The sequence below is a fragment of the Lutra lutra genome, chromosome 4, assembly GCF_902655055.1.
Source record: "Lutra lutra chromosome 4, mLutLut1.2, whole genome shotgun sequence".
NCBI lineage: Eukaryota > Metazoa > Chordata > Mammalia > Carnivora > Mustelidae > Lutra > Lutra lutra.
Window position 1 is genome coordinate 98,864,038 of NC_062281.1, and position 22,432 is coordinate 98,886,469.

The 22,432-nt window shown below is 39.9% G+C and overlaps 2 protein-coding genes and 1 long non-coding RNA gene across 7 annotated transcripts in view; 2 read left to right on the forward strand and 1 right to left on the reverse strand.

Annotated features, from left to right (window-relative positions):
* Positions 1–1,376, forward strand: part of CSDE1 (cold shock domain containing E1) — a 40,239-nt gene extending 38,863 nt beyond the window's left edge. For all 4 annotated transcript variants that reach the window (XM_047726414.1, XM_047726416.1, XM_047726415.1 and 1 more), the window contains one exon: positions 54–1,376. In XM_047726414.1, coding sequence (XP_047582370.1) covers positions 54–101 — 48 coding nt within the window. In that variant the 3' untranslated portion in view covers positions 102–1,376. The remainder of the gene's footprint in view (positions 1–53) is intronic.
* A 107-nt stretch (positions 1,377–1,483) lies between these two features.
* NRAS (NRAS proto-oncogene, GTPase) lies at positions 1,484–11,572 on the forward strand. Of its 2 annotated transcripts, XM_047726426.1 has the most exons (7): positions 1,484–1,634; positions 2,134–2,261; positions 4,280–4,458; positions 6,509–6,668; positions 7,221–7,344; positions 7,912–7,953; positions 8,061–11,572. In XM_047726426.1, exons 2-5 carry the CDS (start codon positions 2,151–2,153, stop codon positions 7,338–7,340), a joined length of 570 nt encoding a protein of 189 aa, XP_047582382.1. In that variant the 5' UTR covers positions 1,484–1,634; positions 2,134–2,150; the 3' UTR covers positions 7,341–7,344; positions 7,912–7,953; positions 8,061–11,572. The 2 variants fall into 2 exon arrangements, with proteins under 2 accessions (XP_047582382.1, XP_047582383.1); XM_047726427.1 differs by lacking the exon at positions 7,912–7,953.
* On the reverse strand, positions 9,076–16,052 carry LOC125098044 (uncharacterized). The gene is made up of 2 exons (XR_007126688.1): positions 15,660–16,052; positions 9,076–9,398 (listed from the first exon to the last, which is right to left on the reverse strand). It is a non-coding gene; the product is annotated as an uncharacterized LOC125098044 (long non-coding RNA).
* Between the last annotated feature and the right edge of the window lie 6,380 nt (positions 16,053–22,432).

A 22,432-nucleotide genomic window follows, 5' to 3' on the forward strand; every position in this document is an offset into this window, starting at 1 on the left:
TAATTAAAAGTAATGCTTTTATAGTAATTAACTGCAATTTTACTTTTTCACAGGGATTTGGTGCAGAAAGAAAGATCCGTCAAGCTGGTGTCATTGACTAACCACATCCACAAAGCACATCATTAATCCACTATGATCAAGTTGGGGGGATTCTGGTGAAGGGTTCTGAATATCTCCCTCTTCATCCCTCCCAAAATCTGGAATACTTATTCTATTGAGCTGTTACACCAGTTTTAACACCTTCCTCGTGTTATGTTTAAAAAAATAAATAAATTTAAGAAAACCATTTTAAAATTATGCACAGTTGCAGCCTGGAAAACTTAAGGTGGCGCCTTATAGTATCAATTTTAGGAGCTTTATTTGGTGCATTTAACGCAACTGGTAATTGCAAAATCCACTTCGCCTGTGTAAGTGAAAAATATAGACTGTTATCTCAGTTGGCCCTATGAAATTCTGCACTTGGTATTTAGCATATACTCTACCTTCATTACTATCTGGCAAGATGTTCTGCCTTAGCACTCAGTTGCGTTCTTTTCCTTTTCTTTCCAGTTCATTATGCTTTAATCCTGAGGACCATATGAAGGTAGAATATATTAAAAATTACAAAAATTATAAAAATTTGTATAGGCAAACCATTTCCTTAAGTTGATGGCCAAATGTTAAAATGTTATTTTTCATATCATTTATAATCTTGTCACAGTCCACTTAACGAAGTTTGGTTAGATTTCAGTGAAAATTATCTTCCGGAGTAGTTTCTTTTTTCCTGGGATTGGGGAGGGGGGTAATTTTACTACAATTAGTATGTATGGTGCAGAATTTCATGCAAATGAGGTGTGCCAGCAGTGTGGTAATTTAATCGTATTTAAACAAAAACAAAACAACAAAAAAAAAGACGAATGCACAAACTTGCTGCTGCTTAGATCACTGCAGCTTCTAGGACCCAGTTTCTTTTACTGATTTAAAAACAAAACAAAAAAAAAATAAAAAAGTTGTGCCTGAAATGAATCTTGTTTTTTTTATAAGTAGCCGCCTGGTTCCTGTGTCCTGTGAAATACAGGCACTTGACCCCTGGTGTAGCTTCTGTTCGACTTTATATCACGGGAACGGATTGATCTGATTTCTTGGCCCTCATATTGAATTGGCCACATCCAGGGTTCCTGGCCAGTGGACTGAAGGCTTTGTCTAAGATGACAAGGGCAGCTCAGGGGATGTGGGGGAGGGCGCTTTTATCTTCCCCGTTGTCGTTTGAGGTTTTGATCTTCTCTGGGTAAAGAGGCCGTTTATCTTTGTAAACACAAAACATTTTTGCTTTCTCCAGTTTTCTGTTAATGGCGAAAGAATGGAAGCGAATAAAGTTTTACTGATTTTTGAGACTAGCACCTAGCGCTTTCATTTTTGAAACGTTCTGTGTGGGAGGGGCGGGTCTGGGTGCGGCCCGCCGCGTGACTCCTGGGTCGGTGGCCCACGTGGCCGGGGCGGAGACTCTGGCGCCCGGGGCGCCGTCTGATTACGTAGCGGGCGGGGCCGGAAGTGCCGCTCCCTAGTGGGGGCTGTTCATGGCGGTTCCGGGGTCTCCAACATTTTTCCCAGTTGTGGTCCTAAATCCGTCGGAAGCGGAGGCAACGAAGCTTGAGGTAAGGTTGTGTGGTGTGTAGTGCTCGTCTTTGGAGCATACAGGCGCCTCGTTGTTGCCAGGAATCGAACGGAGTCTGCAGGCTGGAGACAAAGGCCCTTGGGCGGGTGTCCTTAGTTTTGAGCCCTCCGGGGGAGATCTTTGGAGACCGGCGGGGGTATAAGACTAGGGGACGGTCTGGAGGCTGCCCCGCCGTAGCTGAGAAGACGTGCGGGAGGAGTAGGAAGAGGGTATTCCTTTACCTTAGGCTGAGGGCGGGGCCCGCGGACTTGAAAAATAGAGCTAGGTGGGGGTAGCTCGACGACTCCCCGGAATTCTGAGGCCTGCAGTAACCTGCGACTGTTCTTGCACTCCTGAATCACTTTGAGAACCAAGTGGAGGGTCACGTGTCTGGAACCGATAGATTTCAAACTCGGGCTTTAGTTAGTATTGATTATGGAAGGCTTTCAAGTACTGTAGTTGTGGCTCGCCCATTAAACCTAATTGCTGCTTTCCCACAGGTTCTTGCTGGTGTGAAATGACTGAGTACAAACTGGTGGTGGTTGGAGCAGGTGGTGTCGGGAAAAGCGCACTGACAATCCAGCTAATCCAGAACCACTTTGTAGATGAATATGATCCCACCATAGAGGTGAGGCCCAGTTGGTAGTGCGCTGACCCTACCTCTGACTTTTGGTTCACCCGCACACCCACCTTTAGCTGTTCCTTAGCTAAAGGAATGATCAAGAGAGAAAGTAAAAGTTATTTGGAGTAGTGCGTTCAGTAATACAATAAGGAAGCTTTCCATGTTTGTGGAGAAGAGTTCAGGAGTTCAAGAGTTCTTCATAGCTGCTGAAGATTTTCTAAAAAAAACCTGATAATGTAATAGTTTAGTAAACTCCTATACTCATTGTTGAACTCATGACAGCTCTATTAAACACAGGCCGTAGGAATAATAGGATGGAGATAAAAGTTTCAAGGATCAGGTGATCCTTCACTAACTAAAATTCTTCAATTTTAGTTAGCTGGCTGAAGCAGCTGAGACTGGGCTGGAGTAGAAAGAGTAAGAGATTTTGAATCACTGCCTAGATTTCTTTTGGTCCCTGTTTGCAGTTTATTTAGTTACGTTATATTGAGCAAATCACTTAAACTCTCTGAGCCTCATTTTCTCATCTACTAAATTACCATAAACATGTCCTACCTGTCACACACACAGGTGTTCAGTAAAATCAGTTTGTTTTTTGTGTGAGTTCATGTTATAGATTGACTTGAATAATGGCATCTAAGTTCCTTTAAGTAAAAGATTTTGTTTATTCAGTTTAGAAATGTCTGATTAGAGATTATTTTATTTTAACCCACACCCTGGTCTTCCTAACCCCCAGCCACTTAATGTTTAATGGAAGCTAACTAACATAGCCATTATTAAAAATCAGTCTTCAGTCTTTGAAAGAAATTTCATTTTAAGTGTAAGCGCTCATTTAAGCTTTAGTGTTAATAGTTAGAACCTTTTTATATTTTTCTAGGTTTTATTTATTGAAGGGGAATGTACATACAGTAAAATACACAAATGGTAAAATACACACAGTGACTTAAAAATTTGTATATACTTACATAAGCACCACTCAGGAATATAGACAGTTTCCAGTGCCCCAGAGAGTTCTCCCATGCCACTTTCCAGTCAATAAACCCCCACCCTGCCAGGAAATAACCACTTCTCTGACTTCTGTTACTGTAAATTAGTTTGACTAAAACCTATCTTAAATTGTGCTCATTTCTTCGGCATATTCGTACACTTAGCCATATTTCATGCTTTGAGCAAGTTTTGTCAATGCAAATACTGTGTTAATTTCAAAGTACATTACAGTCCCACAGTGAAGATGCGTTACAGAGGCACTGATCAATGAACTGGGAAACTAGGTCACATTCTGTTTCTGGAGCCAGATCTTTACCAAGAGTGATGGGTTATTTTCTTTGAACTGAATTCCCAAAACATAAGTATTAAGATACAAGTAAAATTTTGGCCTCAGAACCAAATTGAGAACTTTTAAAATGTAAATATATGTGATCTATGCATGTTTTTCCTTCTTAGGAAATATAGCTGTAAATCTTGTTTGGCACATTTAGGAACTTGATTCAGGAATATTTCCCAAAGGTAAAAATTCACCATGATGAGAAAAATATTTTTATGTTATAATCTTGTCTGAAATAAAAAGTATTCATGTGTTTAGTCATAAACCCAAATGACACCGTGTCTAGGGCCAGGTATAATTGGTGGAGGTATATTAGAACTTTGAATATGCAGTAAATAAGTAAGAAAAGTCCACTTCGTACCTTAATGAAACACTGTGAAACCGAATCTCTAGTCTAACTGCAATAGAGCTGTCTTTTGAATTACCATGCTTTTCCATCTTTTCCAGGAACAAAATGACCACATTTTTTTTTTTTTTTTTTTACAGGCATATAGGATTTGGGGCTTTTTTTCCTAGGGTGACATTAAGTACTTTCTGATTGTGATTATATATGAGGAGTTTGAGGGATAAACCAGAGAGATGGAAATAAACTTAGGTAGGAGCTTATCTTACCTTGGCAATAGAATTGCGTTCCCTATGGTTTCTAATAAAAATGAAATCTTCCTCTCTCCCTGCCGTCTCCCACCCTCCACACCCCCAGGATTCTTACCGAAAACAGGTGGTTATAGATGGTGAAACCTGTCTGTTGGACATACTGGATACAGCTGGTCAAGAGGAGTACAGTGCCATGAGAGACCAATACATGAGGACAGGCGAAGGCTTCCTCTGTGTATTTGCCATCAATAATAGCAAATCATTTGCAGATATTAACCTCTACAGGTACTAGGAACATTATTTTTTCTGAAAGGATGATCTGTAAGTGTATTCTGAAGCTTTGTGGGGTGGGGGTGGGGGGGTGAGGATACCACACTAGGTAAGATAGCGTTTTTTAATTATGAGAAGAGTTGGTTTCAGTTTGTCTAACATTGAGGTTCTGGGTTATAACTGAAAGTTAATATTGGAGTTTATTTTATATAATACACCATGGCTAGAATGTGTGATAACACTTAAATGAAGTGCTAATTGGATTATTCGGATTATTTGGATTATTGGATTATCCAATTGCTAATTGGATGATTCGGAACCAGAGGTGGTGGTATGAAGATCACACAGGAATTTCAGAAAGGAAAACATGTCTGAGAGTCCTCAGTCATGGAATAGAGAAGATGATAGGAAGAAATGAGTGGGAAGTAAATAAAGAGGAAAGATGGTCTTTCTCAGTAAAACCATTTCAAAGATCAATCAGACCATAAACAATTCTAGTACAACATCCTTGTTTTACGGAATCAGAAGTAGAGTTGCAGGAAGTGGTTTATTAGGTTTTTGGAGTCATGGTTGTTACTAGTAGCAGAGCCAGGACCAAAACCCAGGACTCCTTTCTCTTAGCTCCGTATTCTTTGAGCAGAGTAATATAACAGGTAGAAACTTGGCTCTGTCATCTATTACCCATGGGACTTTGGGGCAAACTACCAAATGTCTGTGCCTCAGTTTCCTTATCAATAGTATGGAGAGAATAGTACCTACCAAGAGTTGTTTTAAAAATTAAACAAGTAATAAACATGTTAATCACCCAGAAAAGCGTGAAGCACATAGTCAATTCTATGCAAGTGTTCTTCTTGTGGCCTGCAGTGCTGGCTTGTGCTCAGTCCATATGATGTCTTCTCAGAGAAACAGGCTAGCCCAAAACTGACGTCAGTGGGGTTTTCTTCCACCTAAACCTGCTCTACTTTCCATCCGGTCTCTGGAAGTAATAGCAGTATGTAGTAAGATTTCCAACACTTGTCAAGCATCTAATATTTGTTGAATTTCTAGAAGTCATTTTTCCTCTTTGACTGTCTTGACTTATATTATGCTTTAAACACTGCCATTACAGGAAAGGTCAGTCTTAGAGCTCGCCAGTGTGACGCCAGTTCAGCACATGACCATGTCTGTAATCCAGGGCTAGGATCTGGAGCGGTACTGTGCTGTATGGTGGCCACAACCTTATGTGCTTATTTCATTTAATTAAAGTTAAAGAAATTGAAAAATCAGTTCCTTGGCCACATAGCAACCTCAGCTACAACCTCAGCTCAACCTCCAACAGCTACATGTGACTAGTGGATGTAGTTGGACAGCATAGATAGAGAACCTTCCCATCATCATGAAAAGTTCTGTTAGACAGTATGGGTCAGGAGAATCTAGAGCAGTTGTTTCCAGACTGCTGTGTGCTATGTCTTCTTTGTCATTGAAGGGAATGCTGTAAGTTGGGAGTTGCAGATCCTTCAGTCCCCTTTTAGTAAGAGCAGTTCTGGTGTTTTCTATTGTGTATCTTGGACTTCCAGCTAATATTGTTTGAAGAAAATGTCTGAATACTACCCAACTAGAGAAGTGGATAGACTGTCTTTCATTAAATACTGTTACTTTGAAGAAAACCTCAGAAAGTTATTTTGAGACAGTAAGCTTTACTTTATATACTTCAGATCTTAATCTAGAGTGTGATTTCAAGTTGCCAGTTAAATCCAGAGCCAAGTTCTTTGGGAAATGAAGGGGCCTAACAAGGGTATGTGTCAAAAGGTAGAATTGCCATCCATTTCCACTAGAAGGTGAACCAGTATTTGGCTTCCCTCTCGCTACATCAAGTCTAAACCAGTCAACGTAGTATGCTTGGTCTTTTATAATTAGTGGAGGCGGAGGGAGTAAAAAGTAAAACTCCATACTAGGAGCTAATAGGGCTAGATAAAATTCATTAGAACCTTTGTTGTTCTAGCTGCTCATTCCTTCCTAAAAACCTACCATTAGGTTAGGATAACATATTCTTTTTTTTTTTTTTTTTTTTTTTTTTTTTTTTAAGGGAGCAGATTAAGCGAGTAAAAGATTCAGATGATGTACCTATGGTGCTAGTAGGAAATAAGTGTGATTTGCCAACAAGGACAGTGGACACAAAACAAGCCCACGAACTGGCCAAGAGTTATGGGATTCCATTCATTGAAACCTCAGCCAAGACCAGACAGGTATAGCAAAGCTTTGAGCATCTGGCAAGCGTTTGTTGAATGCAGAAAAGTTTGACTGCTAGAGATAGAAGCCACGTTCTTTGTTGTTAATTTTCAGTATTCTGTTTTTTTAATCCTCAGTTTAACCCAGAATGAACTGATGAATATTCTGGTGTGGTATTTTACTCCCACCTTAACATGCTAATATTACTTAACATTACTAAAATGAGGACCCTTGATTAAAGATAAGTACAAACATTAGACCTTTCTCCATCAACACCAGCTACGGTTTAGGGCTTTTGCTCTCCTGAATGGAATCTTTAGATCCGGTAGTTCTGTATGTCCCACATTACCCATTTTCCTGTGCTTGAATGTTATTTTTGCAAAATACTTGCCATTTGTATATCAGACTGTTGATGTGATTCGGTAAGAATGCTAAGTTTGCTGTCCTCTTCCTAAATCACCCTATTTCATCAGCTAATTGGACTTTTAAATCCACTAAAGAAGTACAAATGAGAGAGCTTACAACTTGGATTGTGTCTACTAAGCCATCCTTACCATGTTCTTTTATAGGGTGTCGAAGATGCCTTTTACACACTGGTAAGAGAAATACGTCAGTACCGAATGAAGAAACTCAATAGCAGTGATGATGGGACTCAAGGTTGTATGGGGTTACCTTGTGTGGTGATGTAACAAGGTGAGCATGTGGTCTCCTGACATAATAATCAATTTTATTAATTTAGCATTGGGAAGTTTGGAGGAGATTGCTATTATTTTTTTCCTGTGGTGCTATTTAACTGAGAGTTTCTGCTCACAGTTATAAAACATTTTCCTTATGACACCTTTTCTGAGAGTACTGAAGTCTAAACTGTTTTTAAAGCATTTAAGTAGGCTATACCTAGGTGGCTCAGTTGGTTAAGTGTCTGCCTTCAACTCAGGTCATGATCCCAAGGTCCTGGGATCAAGTCCCACATCGGGCTCCCTGCTCAGCGGGAACCCTGCTTCTCCCTCTACCTGCTGCTCCCCCTGCTTGTGTATGTTCTCTCTCTCTCCCTGACAAATAAATAAATAAAATCTTTTAAAAAAATAATAAAGCATTTAAGTAATTTTATAGACATTATTATACTTTCAATAATATTAGAAACTAGAAGGCATTATTATGAAAAGTAGACACTGTACCGTATTCTTGGCACTGATTAGGAATTTGAAGAACCACTACATGAAACCTGATTATAATGACCTGGTGTGTGTGCTTTCCTTATAGATACTTTTAAAGTTCTAGCATCAGAAAAGAGCCACTGTCAAGGTAGGACAAGTTTGGAAACGAGTATGTTATCGTTCGTGTTAATTTCTTAAGCTTGTTTTTCTTACTTTCTTTATATGTCACTTACACAGATTCTGTCTTTATTTTAGCTGCACTGACACCCTGGTCCTGACTTCCCTGGAGGAGAAGTATTCCTGTTGCTATCTTCAGTCTCACAGAGAAGCGCCTGTTACTTCCCCAACTCTCAGTAGATCAGTACAATATTCTCTATTTGAGAAGTTCTCTGAATAACTACCTCCTCACTTGGTTGTCTGACCAGAGAAATGAACCTCTTGTTACTCCCCACTGTTTTCCACCCTGGGTTCTCCCCCAACATAAACAAACCTCCACCATCCCAGGTTTTTCATCTGAAAAGTAATTCATGCTCTGAAACAGAGAACCAAACTGTAGACATGAAATTCTGTAGAAAACAATGTCTTGAGCTCTAAAGTAGCAACTGCTGGTGACTTTTTTTTTTTTTTTTCCTTTTTACTGTTGAACTTGGAACTATGTTGGTTTTCGGAGAAATGTCATAAATTACTGTTTTGCTGAGAATATAGTTAAGTTGCCATTTGGTTTGTGATGTCATTGGCTATAGTCTATAACTTGGCATCTGCTTTGCATTCAGAAATAGGCAAGTGAATACTGACTTTTGAGTCTATCCTAGTGTTCTCGACTTTCACATAATTAAATCTTAACTCTTGCAGCAAAGTGCCTTTTTTCTTAGGAGTGGTTTGTAGACTTGCTTTATAATATTTCAGTGGATAGATGTCTCAAAAATCGTTATACATGGAAATGAATGTCTGAGATACTTCTATGACCTATCTTTGAGGGAAAGACCTACCAATGTGATAGCAGATGCCATTTCTTACGTGTATGAGCTTGGATTTCCAGAGACCTGATTTGGGTCTCTTCCAAGAGAAAGGTGAAACTGGAAACAATTATAAATAATTTCACTTAATTTTTACCTAATTTCTACTTTTTGGGGGGGGCGGGGCAGGGGGTTGGTTACCACTTACAAAATGTATGCAATTTGTTTCTTCCAGCTTACTGATAATGAACTTCCATTCATATTTAAATTTAGGTCATATCTGAAAGCTCCACATTTGCACGTGTTCTAAATTGTAATAGTTTAATACAGTTTTAATAGCTATGATTAATGATTTTCAAGCCTCAGATGTATTAACAGACATTTTCACTTTATGTCATGGTATTTTAATGATGTATATAATTGCCCTCATTCCCCTTCTCACTCCCCCCTCTCCCTCATCCCACCACAATGGCAGCATGGTTATTTCAGTTGAGTAAAGCATGTTGCTGACAGACCAGGGTCACAGTTTCCAAACTTGAGCAAGCCACTTAGCATCACAGAGAGAGAAATTCTTCCATGTTTGCTCATTGCACCAGTAACTTCAGCTAGTAGTTTTGCCAGATGCATACTGTTAGTCCTGCAAGGAAGGAAGAGGTCAGTTAGCACAAATCCTTAACCATGGCTGGAAAAATTTGCCATCTTGTGGATGGTCAGCCTAGAGATTTTTATAAATAAAATAGTTAGACCTTTTTTCGCCATGTGGAAAGTCTGAATTAAACCCTTTTTTTTTTCATTATTTTGAGAATGAGGATGCCTCAGATCAAAATTTTTAAAAGTTTTCTCTATTGATAGTGTTCTTTGAAGGATGCAAAACAGTATGTTAATGAATTAGTCTGTGCATACCAGATATATAAGCTGATGAGTTCGTTCAGAACAAGAAGTCGCCTTTCTGTTGAAATCGTCGTTTGAGAAGGGAATTGACAATAGAATGAATTGTTCGTTATGAGGATTTGGAGGTAGGGCTTTTCCATTTGCAGATAATTTCATGGTAATTCTAATGAAAAATAGACTCGATAACTTCTGATAAATGACTAGTTCCAAAATGGCCACTTTCTGTTCTGGTCTTAGATATGTAAATGCTTACTGAGGTCCTCCATCTTCTAAAATGAATTTTCCTTTAAGTAAACTCCACATTACCTTGAAATGAATTCCAAAGATGGGAAGAAACATCAACTGTGCCCAGAGTGGAATAAACCCAGAGAGTTGTGTTCCTTTGCATTAATTTTGAGACCTTTCACATACTGTCAACATCTGTAAACAGAAACTGCTGCTGTGTTTCTGCTCCTTGGGGAACACTGCTGTGTAATTTTCTCAAGGCTGGATTGAGGCTTGTCGCCTCCATCCTTGTCATTGTCTTCCACCTCTTCCTCCTTGTCCTCTGCTCTGCTCTGTGTGACTCACAGCAGGACTCTTTTTTTTTTTTTTTTTTTTTTTTAAATATCAAATTTAGGGGAAAAGATACTCATTTTAGCCTTTATATGGATGTACCTTATAGTTTTTTCAAGTATGTTCTAAGCACAGATGTATCAAAATGGGGCCAAAATTCAGACTTCAAAATGTTCTTTTAATAGCTTCTTAAGAAGTTACATGTAAGTGTGAATTTTGGCACAATAGTGTGACAAACTTAGGGTGAAATGCTGAATAACTTCAGTTGGTGTGAAGTAAAGTGTGGTTTTTAGAATATGTTTGTAATTGCTGAAAACAGTTCTAGTTTACCTCAAAGTCTGAAAGTCTCTTTCCCCGAGTTAAGTGCCTGGCCAGCTGTTATGAATTACATACTACTTTATGTGTGTTTGTGTTTTAAAGGTTGCACCTTCAAGAGTGTGAAAATGTTCTGTCTAAAGGCTACTATGCCTAATCTGTAAATGAAACTGTTAAGTGCTGTATTCGCTCCAGCAGCATACTCTAGAATGTTACTTGGTAATATAATATTTTACTTATTACAGTTTTCACTTTAGTGTAATAGGTAAAATTATCCTCAGTATGTATTTTAGTTGGCCCATGTTTAGTCTTTCACCATCCTTTAAACTGCTGTGAATTTTTTGTCTGACTTGAATTGAAAGCAAGGATAGAGAAACACTTTTAAAGAGTTATTTTGATTTTTTCCCATTCCAGAATTTGTGAGCATAATCATTGCTTTCCATTTACAGTCATGAACTCTCAAGCTGGCAGCTACAACCAAGATCCAAAAAATGGTGCATTCTGCTTCTTGTAATTCATCTCTGCTAATAAATTATAAGAAGTGAGGATAATTAGGGAAAATATTTTATTTAGGTGGTTTCTATAAGCAGGGGACTATAATTCTTGTACATTATTTTTCATCTTTGCTGTTTCTTTAAGCAGTCCAGTGTGCCACAAAAATTTTAAGGTTTTTTCCTGTAAGAATTGTTTTAAAAGTGTTCTCATTATCAGAGTAGTTGTAGATATGTTTCAGAATGTAACTGGTGATTCTTAAAGGCCCAAGAACTGACCTAAGAAGCAACTGTATGAATTCTACTCTGGAGGGAATGGAGGATCTCAATGGAAATTGTATGACTTTCATATTTCTGTGCCATCGAGTATAGGTAAAAATACCAGTTTTGCAATTCTGTTTAAACAGGAATTATTGGCCTCCTTGGCCCTAAATAAAAAGGGCTGATATTTTAAGTTGACTATTTTATTATAAATTAATCCATCCTAATTTTTAAAAATTTGGTTGAATGTTTTTCTTGTTAAATGTTTAAAAAATAAAAACTGGAAGTTCTTTGCTTAGTCATAATTCTTTTTTCCACATAAGTGCCATTATTGAAAGTTAATATCAATTTTAGACATTTGGATGTGACATTTGGACAGTATTTGGAAGATGAAAATTCCTTATTTTATACCAATATAAAATATGTCAAAGCCTGCTTTTAAACTCTTGCATTGGGCGTGATTCATAGCCCTGATCCACAGCTTCATGTCAGATTCTAACATTAATATGAAGTACTTGAAACTATCTTTGGAAATCTTTTGTCCTATTTTTGCATTACTGCACAGTCTACCAATCTCGGTTATCATTAGAAGAACATCTTTGTAGGAGCCAAAGAACATGGGTTCCAACTATAATTCTACTACTCTGAACTATAGTTCACTCATTTGCAAAATAGGAAAGTTGAATTGATGTATCTCAGATTCCCAACCCTAATCAAGGAAATGTAGTTACTAAGAAATAAACACAAAACAAACTTTACACCTAGGACTTTCCACCTAACTCTGGCATACTGTGATTATGAGGACCTTGATTTGTTCTACCACAGATAGCATTTTTACTTTCACTTTAATTTCAAAAGAGGACGAGGATAGATAGCATTAATATTTGGCTGAATTAAGCTTGAGGAAAACCAAGGTAAATTACAAAATGCTGTTTCCAGATAGGACTATTAGGAAATAATAAACATTTTAAATTATAAAATGTAAATGTAAAACAGAATTGCGAGCTTTGTATATTTAAGACATTTTCCCCCAAGTCGATCACCTGTACCTACTGTCATTTATTTTCTGCTAGTATTTGATACCGTAGTAACAGAAAGAGGAGAGGAGAAAAGGATGTTTTCTGGCTTCTGCTGATGGGTGCTATTCTGTTTGGCAAAGTGAAGCTATAAAGAGAAAAATGATGAAAAAGTAGCCTAGGAAGCTTGTTTGGAATATGGGGGACCTCCCATGCATCTCTATGCTATTAAGATTTCTGTTCTCAGAACAAGCAATACTCAAGGTCGTTAAAGGGCCAACGTAGTTAGATGAGTTATTTGATAATCCATAAATACGGATCAAGGGCCAAGAGGCCATGCTAGTGATCATTTTGCAAAACTGCTTAAGAGATGTTTCAGAGAGTGTCCATCTTCGTGACTTCAGAGCACAGGATCAATGTCCAGTATCCAAATGGGAAAATGTGCTTTGTATTGCTTTAAAAATAACTTGGCAATGAAATGTGGTCAATAAAAACAAACAGAACTCTAGGAACATACAAAATACAGGACACGAGTATCCTTTGCAGCGTCAAGAGGAGCAATAAAAGGTTCAGATTCATGAACTGGAAGTAAACTTCATGAATCGATCATTCTTATCTGGAGATTTTGTATTCCTGATTTACTTCACACTGGGCACCAAAACAGTTTATTTAACCTACTGCACGTTCTTTCTTTTTAAGATTTTATTTATTTGACAGATCACAAGTAGGCAGAGAGGCAGGCAGAGAGAAAGGGGGAAGTAGGCTCCCCGCTGACCAGAGAGCCTGATGTGGGACTCGATCCAGGACCCCAAGATCATGACCTGAACTGAAGGCAGAGGCTTTAACCCACTGAAATAAATAATAAATACTCCAGTATAAACGTACAACCGATTTGTAGGAGTGTAAAAAGAGGTAGCACTCACCCAATGTTGGGAGTTAAAATGATATTAAATGTTTCTGAAATGTTTGTAAAGATAGAGGCAACTTCCAGCCGAACTGCTTCAGGGGGAGGACCGGGGAGGACGTGGTTGGAAGGGAGCCTTGCCTCCTAGAGCTTTTTAAGCACAGGAGCCTGAAACATCCAAGTTAGGAGAAGTCTAGAATGGCTGCTGTGAAATGATACAAATGGCACTACTGACCCTTTCTCTAGGAGCTATGAATATGCGAGGTACATACAAGATGAAAGTCTGACAGAAAACTTGCACATTATTTTAAAACATCTTACCGTAAATTGTCCACATTTATAAGTGAGACCCAACATCCCTGATATTTTTTTAAATCAATGGAATTAAGTTTAAAGACCTCTTCAAAGTTAGATCAAGAACTCTCATAAATTTATGCTTGTTTTGCTTGTGAATTTGAGGAGTTTGACATTTAATAATTAAAGTCCAAAATGAAACTCTAGCATACGAACTAAAATTACCAAGGCCTGTGCCTGTGTCACCCCATCATTCTGTATGTGGTGTTGACATTTCCTCTTAGAGAACCACATTTGGAGCCTGCTGTGAGGCAGAGCCACGTGCCCTAACAAAATGTATTTGGTTCATTGGCTCACTAAATTTTCTTTATGACTTACCTTCTTAATCCATTCAGCAAGTTTTTATTGAATACCTACTATGTACTTGTGTGCCATGCTCTGGACATTGAGTAGGGAACCAGAGAGACTTTGGTTCCTTATTGATCTTTTATATTCTGTTGAGAAGAGATCACTAAAAATTTATTAGTTGGAATTTGATGATTGTCTCCAAGACTCTACCCAGTTTTCCTGATTCCTCTCGCTCCTTCCCTGTCTTTCTGAGAATGCTCAAGTCTACCCAAGATGCTCCAGAAACTGCCTTGTGCCTCATTGCCACTTGGGTCTCTCCTTTTCAAGTTGAGCCTCTGTAGAAACGGAGACTTTATATTGCTTCACAAGTTCAAAGTGCTCTTACGAACCTCATCTTATGTAATCCTCAACAACAAGGTAATACATGAATGGCCTCCATTTTACTGGAGAAAAAACTGAATCTCTTAAAAATGGATTTTGGACAGCTGGTTAGCTCAGTTGGTTAAGTGTCTGCCTTCAGCTCAGGTCATGATACCAGGGTCCTGGGGTCGAGTCCCACCTCAGGCTCCTTGCTCATCAGGGAGCATCTTCTGTCTCTGCCTGCTGTTCTCCCTCCTTGTGTGCTCTTGCTCTCTCTCTCTCTCTGACAAATAAAGTCTTTAAAAAAAAAAAAAAAAAGGATGGACTTATTTAGATTTGAGCCCAGGTCTCCTGATTCCAGATCCTGTGCTTTTTGTTTCACTTAGAAGTTTTGAAACCATGCTTCTCAAAGCTCTTCAAGTCTTCTAAAGAAGTCTTCTGAGAAAGCCTGAGTGGTTGGAGCCCTGCCCTTCCTTGTCCCCCTACTTCAGCCAAAGCAGTCCACTTTCATCCACTTTTCATTTTAGGCTTTCAGTTAAGATTTGGTTTGAAGATTTCTTAAGAAAATGGTCAAAAACCACTCGACTTCACCAGTCTACTTCCACAACCATCTATCAATGGGGAATCACTAGGTCACATCCTCATGACTAGTCCAGAACCCAGTACGCTCTAGGCACAGTCATGGTCATTGCGCAACTAAGAAATAGTGAGGCAGGATATAACACAGTGGTTCAAAACCCCCACTCTGGAGCCAGAATCCCTGGGCTAGTAACTTACCACTAAGCTTTGGGCATGTCAACTTTTCTGTATCTAAATTTCTTCAACTGTAAAACGGAGGTAATAACAGTTCCTCAAAAGACTATTGTGAAGGGGTGCCTGGGTGGCTCAGTCAGTTAAGTGTCAAACTCTCGATTTCAGCTAAAGTCATAATCTCGGGGTTGTGAGGTTGAGCCCCACCCACAGTAGGCCCTGTACTGGGCGTGGAGCCTGCTTAAGATTCTCTCACCCCTCCCGCTCCTGCACATGCACACCCTTCCCCCCTTCACCCCCCCCCAAAAAGGCTATTGTGAAAATTAAATGAATTAATATATTTTTGAGTTAATATATGTTTACAAAAACAACAACAACCAAAAAGCTTGGAACAGTCCTCAGCACAATTACCATTGCACAGACCCCATAGCACACCTCCCTCTTATGTCCAACAGAATGCAGCACCCTGTTAAGTTTAGATTGTTTTGTTAAGAGCAAATTGCTGAATTTCAGTTCCATTCAAGAGACAGGAAATAAAGTCAGTTTGTCTCATGGAAAAGGATGAGTCTTATAAATCTGACTTCTTTATTTTTAGGCATGTATGGGAAATTATTACCCACCGGAAAATGAAGCTGAATCCGGTAAAATTCCACAGGTTTCGTTATACTCCAAACAAAAACTGATTACTTAGGTATAAAGTAACTTTTCCATACCTGTCGCAGGGTGACAGAAACAGTGCATAGATGCTGCTGGCAAAAGGATTGTGTTCTCCAACCAGAAGTTGTAATCCACCCATTTGCTCCCACGAGGAAACAAGGCATGTAACAGAAGACGAAGCTGATCCTGAAAGTGTACTTAGAGCCACCCTGAGCCCTATAGGTGGCTTTGGTATCTCTGGATGGTGTGCATGGGGGGTGGGGGAAGGTGTGGGATGAAAGGCAGGTTGGAAAGGGGTGGGACCTCCCAGTAGGTTTCACAGCAGAGAGGGAGACCTGCTATAGCAGAACAGAAGGGCTTTGTAGACCAAAAAAGGGCAGGCTGCAGTGAGCTGTGTACAGCTGATTCCCCACCGTGGCTGTCATCCTCCCCTACAGTCTCAGGTTACAGATCTCTAACTCAATGAAATACAAGTGATCTTGCCCTTTTAAAAATACTTGTAGGGGCGCCTGGGTGGCTCATTTGGTTAAGCGTCTGCCTTCAGCTCACGTCATGATCTCAGGGTTCTCTGATCAGCCCCTGCATCAGGCTCCCTGCTCAGCCAAGGAGTCAGCTTCTCCCTCTCCCTCTACCCTCTGCTCTTGCTCGCTCTCATTCTCTCTCTCTCAAATAAATTTTTTAAAAAATTTAAATCTCAAAAAAAAAATACTTGTAAATTAGTTATTCGGAACTCTGGACATTTTCCATTGGAATAATGTTCTAAAGGATTTTTTCCTAGGTTAGCTCCAACCAATGTAGTCCTTAATATAGCTGAAATAGTCATGTTAATAGTTTTTAAAAGAAAACAAAATAATACTTTTTTTTTTTTTTTGCTAAAAACTAAAGCAAAAAAAAAAAATAGAGTTGAGTAAGACTAGTTTATCTTATATACTGATGCTCGAAGAAAAGCAAGCTTGGGGCCCCTGGGTGGCTTAGTTGTTCAGCATCCAACTCTTGATTTCAGTTCAGGTCCTGATCTCAGGGTGGTGAGATTGAGTCCCAACTGGGGGCTCCATGATGGGCATGCAGCCTACTTAAGAATCTCTCTCTTGGGGCGCCTGGGTGGCTCAGTGGGTTAAAGCCTCTGCCTTCGGCTCAGGTCATGATCCCAGGGTCCTGGGATCGAGCCCCACATCGGGCTCTCTACTCGGTGGGGAGCCTGCTTCCTCCTCTCTCTCTCTGCCTCTGTCTACTTGTGATCTCTATCTATCAAATAAATAAATAAAATCTTAAAAAAAAAAAAAGATTCTCTCTCTTCCTCTGCCCCTTGCCCCCCACCCCAGCTCTCTCTCCTTCTCTCTCAAAAAAAAAAAAAAAGATTAAAAAAAAAAGAAAATGGAAATAAGCCAATAGAAAAAGTAAAAAATCGTCATCATCCCACTCCCAGACAGAACACTCGTGTAAGTTCCCCAGGTTGCTTTTCAATGTCTATAGTGATACTTAAATTAAATGCCTTTCTCTCTTCTTTTTTTTTTTTCACAGAAACAAGACTATACTATGTATACATCTTTGCACTATGTTTTCTCACTTTATCAACATCTTTGAATGATTCCTATGTTACTATATATTCATTCACATCATCATGTTAATAACTAAGTGGTATTTTATGTGATGGTTGTACCATACTTTAATCAATCTTCTTTTGCAGACAAATCCATTGTTCCCACATTTTTGGCTCTTATAACAGTCTTGCTATAATTAACATTTCTGAAATACATTTTTGAGTACTTGCATGACAATTTCCTTAAAATAAAGTCATAAAAATAAAGTTGTTTTATCAATAGATAAGCAAACTTTTTAAGGCTTTCTGATAAATGTCTGTCAAATTCCCTTCCATAAAGACTAAAATCTTATACTTCCACACCAACCCCATATGAGAATCTGTTTTTTTCCCATTTATCAAACATTGAGTATTATCAAAGAACTGGTTCTTTTTTTTTTTAAAGATTTTATTTATTTATTTGACAGAGAGAGAGAGATCACAAGTAGGCAGAGAGGCAGGCAGAGAGAGAGGAAGGGAAGCAGGCTCCCCGCTGAGCAGAGAGTCTGATGCGGGACTCGATCCCAGGACCCTGAGATGATGACCTGAGCTAAAGGCAGAGGCTTAACCCACTGAGCCACCCAGGTGCCCCGGAACTGGTTCTTTTTTATATAAAATTCACTTCAAGTTGTATGGAATAATAGAAACAAATTATAAATTATTTTTTAAAAAAACAATAAATGTTAGGGAGTCCCTGGATGGCCCAGTTGGTTAAGGGACAGACTCTAGATTTTAGCTGGGTTCATGATCTCAGGGTTGAGAGATTGAGCACCACCCCCTCACCCCTCACCCCAATTTGGGCTCCACACCTGGTGTGGAGCCTCTTAGGATTCTGTCTCTCCCTCTCCTCCTCTCCGACCCTGCTCATTCTCTCTCTCTCTTTCTCTCTCTCTCTCTCTCTCTCTCTCTCTCTCTCTCTCTCACAACAACAAAAACAAACAAACCCACTAAGGGGCGCCTGGGTGGCTCAGTTGTTAAGCATTTGCCTTCAGCTCAGGTCACAATCCTGGGGTCCTGGGATTGAGCCCCTATCAGGCTCCTTACTCAGTGGAGTCTGCTTCTCCCTCTCCCATTCCCCCTGCTTGTGTTCTCTCTCTCGCTGTGTCTCTTTCTGTAATAAATAAATAAAACCCTTAAAAAAAAAACCACAAAGTATTAGAATACATGCAGTTTTAGAAATTCCTCATAGTATAATGAATCGTATTTTTCAAACTTGCATCAGGTGGAATTCTCCAAAAGATAAGTCTTTTGAGATATTTTCATTTAAAAAAATTTTTTTTATTTATTTGTGATGCCAGAGTGGCTCCGTTGGTTAAGCATCTGCCTTCGGCTCAGGTCACAATCCCAGAGCCCTGGGATCGACCCCTGCATCGGGCTCCTTCCTCAGCAGGAAGCCTGTTTCTCCCTCTCCCCTCAACTTGGGCTCTCTCTCTCCTCTCTCCAACAAATAAATAAAATTAAAGATTTTATTTAAAAAATTTTTTTTACTTATTTATTTTGAGAGAGAGAGAGTGCATGCACACACAAGCATAGAAAATGGCAGAGAGGAAGGGAGAGGGAGAGAGACTCCACACCAAGTTTGTAGTCCATAGGGCTTGACCCCACAACCCCAATATCTTGACCAGAGATGAAATCAAGAGTCAACCGCTCAACTGACTGAGCCACCGAGGCGCCCCAAGGTCTTTTCAATTTTTTTTAGGTTTTATTTATTCATTTAACAGAGAGGGAGAGTATAAGCAGGGAGAGCAGCAGGTGGAGTGGGAAGGAGATGCAGGCTCTCTGCTGAGTCAGGAACCGGGTGTGGGACTTGATCCCAGGACCCTGGGATCACGACCTGAGCCGAAGGCAGCCGCTTAATGAACTGAGCCACCCAGGCGTCCCGATCTTTTCATTTTTAACTTGATGGTAAATACTTAAAATCTGTTCTTCTCTTTTCCCCGTTACTTACACTTACCAACTTTGGACATCTCTATGTGCTAACAACTTCAGATTCACTAATTTATTTATCCAGTGAATTGGAAATATAAAGATAATACAGGGCTTAGTGCCCCTAATACTACCCCCACATCTCAAAATGTCTCTCTCTGCATTCTTCTCCCTTCCTCTACTCCAGATTGAGAGGAAAAAGTCCTCTCCTCTTTCGAGGTTCTTCCTCCGCCTGGGTCTTACTTCCACCTCCCCCCATGTCCTTCAAGACTGGAAACTTGTTCTGTCCTTTACTGTCCACTCTCTATTTGTGTTTCTATTCCTCCATCTATAAATATGCTCCCTTGACCCGAGTCCCTCTCCCTATCATTCTGTGTTTTCTCCTTCTACTCTCTGACATGATTAGGAAAGAAAAGTCTCCACCTCTTCACCTCCCATCCACTCTCCAACTCACAACCATCAAGCCTCCTCTAAAACCTTCCTAACAGTGTGACAATTACAGGGCTGGGGACAAGAAGCTCTTGAACTTGCTTTGAGGAGCTCACTGACAGCTTCTAGCTGCCACACCTTTTTGTCTGCAACCCTGAAGCCATGCTCAGGACCCACCTTCCCTAACTCACAATCAGTGACTGAATGTAGAGTTGGGCCAATTCTGCTCCCTATAGGACTCCTCGAATGGGCAATCCTCGTGCGGAGCTCCCTATTTGCCAGACCAAGACTTTCCCATACTACAATCTGAGTCTCTTTCTACTCGTCCTCCTTCCTTCCCTCTCTCCTCTTACATCTGTCAGATCTGCATCTGCATCTGTCAGAATTCCCCTGCTAACTACTGCTCCCTCTTCTTTTATCCTTCACAGGCATTACCCCAATAAATCTCTTGTATGTCTTATTCTGCCTGGGCATCTTCTGGAAGGACCTGAATTGACGCCAACTTTCCTAATTGCCAAACCTATGAGCTATTTTCTGTCCCCTTGTGAAGTCTCACTGCATTAAACCTGTGACTTGGTTTCAGATTGCTTGTCTCTCATAGTCTCCATGATACAGTATGTTCTACTTCTCCTCCTTCCCCCCCCCCATCATTTCAACTCTTTCTGTGGTCTTTTCTTTCTTTTTTTTTTTTCCTAAGATTTTATTTATTCATTTGACAGACAAAGATCACAAGTAGGCAGAGAGGCAGGCAGGAGAGAGGAAGTGAAGCAGGCTCCCCGCCGAGCAGAGAGCCTGATGCGGGGGCTCAATCCCAGGACCCTGGGATCATGACCTGAGCCGAAGGCAGACACTTAACCACTGAGCCACCCAGGGCCCCTAAGTTGACTTCCTTTAAAAGAGCTTTTATAGACAGGCTATCCAACCATCCTATCTATATCCCATTGGCCAGATTGTGCTGCCTGGAGTTTAGCAAATGCAGTTTTCCACTGAGTACATGAGTGTCCAAACAAAAAAAAAGGCTTTATTAATAAGAAAAAAAGGGGAAATGACTTTGGAGTAGACAACCACAAAGGGAATGGGAAAATTGGAGGATAATATATAAAGATAAGAATCACTGAAGGAGGGCGCCTGGGTGGCTCAGTGGGTTAAGCCGCTGCCTTCGGCTCAGGTCATGATCTCAGGGTCCTGGGATCGAGGCGCGCATCGGGCTCTCTGCTCAGCAGGGAGCCTGCTTCCCTCTCTCTCCCTCTCTCTGCCTGCCTCTCCGTCTACTTGTGATCTCTCTCTGTCAAATAAATAAATAAAAAAAATCTTAAAAAAAAAAAAAAAAAAAAAGAATCACTGAAGGAGAAGCCGGATTGGGGAAGGACATGTTTGGTTTGGATATATCAGTTTGTAGATACCACTGCGAAATCCAGGTAGCAATGTCATCCAAAAAAGTTGGAAAAGAATGAAAAACTATTTAGGTTCAGTAACAGTGTTGTGATGTGTTCTGATGTCGTGATTAAAAGGAGGTGATGACCATAAAGCTGGGCAGCAAAATCGGTTTTGCCAACAAAGAGGCTTGTCCCAATTTTTAACAGGAAATGGTAGTAAAAAGATCATTCAGTCTAGGTCCATTCAGTTTATTCCAAATCTGAAGTTCCAACCTCTGCTACTGTCTTTTTTTTTTCTTTAGATTTTATTGATTTGTTTGTCAGAGAGAGAGCTCAAGCAGGGGTAGCGGCAGGCAGAGGGACAAGCAGGCTCCCGGCTGAGCAAGGAGCCCAGTGCAGGATTCAAGCCAACGGCAGACTACTGAGCCACTCAGGCGTCCCTCTGCTACTGTCTTTAATAAAAACTGTTACAGCGGTGCCTCGGTGGTACAGTCAGTTGAGCATCGAACTCTTGGATTGGGCTGGGGTGGTGAGATGGAGCCTTTCATCTCTGCGCTCATCGGGGAGTCTGCTTGGGTTTCTCTCCCTCTGCTCCAATCCTTCTCAAATAAACAAATAAATCTTTTCTAAAAATTAAAAAATAAAAACTGGTACAATTGACACAGTCTGCTGAATCCAGGAAAAACGTTCTTTGCCTAGAAGTAATTAGCACATAATTAGCCATAACAAAGATTCACAATAACATTGTGGAAAGATCACAATATTTTGGTCCAGAGAGCCTCAGCTTTGCCATTTATGAGCAGAATGGCTCTGGGCAGGACATTTCACTTCTCAGAGCCTCAGTTTTCTCACTTGGCAAGCAGGGATAAAGTACTTCTAAGATTGTAGTTAGGATCAAATAGATAACGTCTGGAAAATGCTCTATGTACTATAAAATGTTATGTAAAAGAAAGATACTATTCCTTTTGTAACAATTTACAGAGTAGGGGTAACTGAGCACTCTGATGGCAGCTGACTTTTCTCTAAGATAGGGAGTAAGTTTACTACCTCATTTATTATATAAGTTCCGTCGGGTGAGTTTCTGTTCAATCTAGGGTATTTCTAAAGAAAATGTGTGAGTGCATGCACATGTGTGTATCCATGTGTGTGTGTTGTGAACTCAATGAATACACCAGTATATTCATCAACTACAGAAAGCTTTTCTCATGACTGAAATCCTGAGAACTTGGACATCCAAACCTGGAAGATTCCCGTGGTAAAATAAATAAATAAATAAATAAATAAATAAATAAATAAATCATCACCAGTGGTCAGGTCATGCGAGAAAGCTACACTTGAGGAGAATCCAATCCATTGGAAAATTTAGAAAGTAATGAAGTGCAGTTCCTGACCTAGCACGTATCATCTCTGAAATCCCTGAGTAAAGACCGGAGGCTTCACCTGTTTTGCACCATCAATTGCCTCGACCTATAAATAGGTCTAAAACTCATCTCTCTTTTTTTAGCAGAGAAGGGTCGGA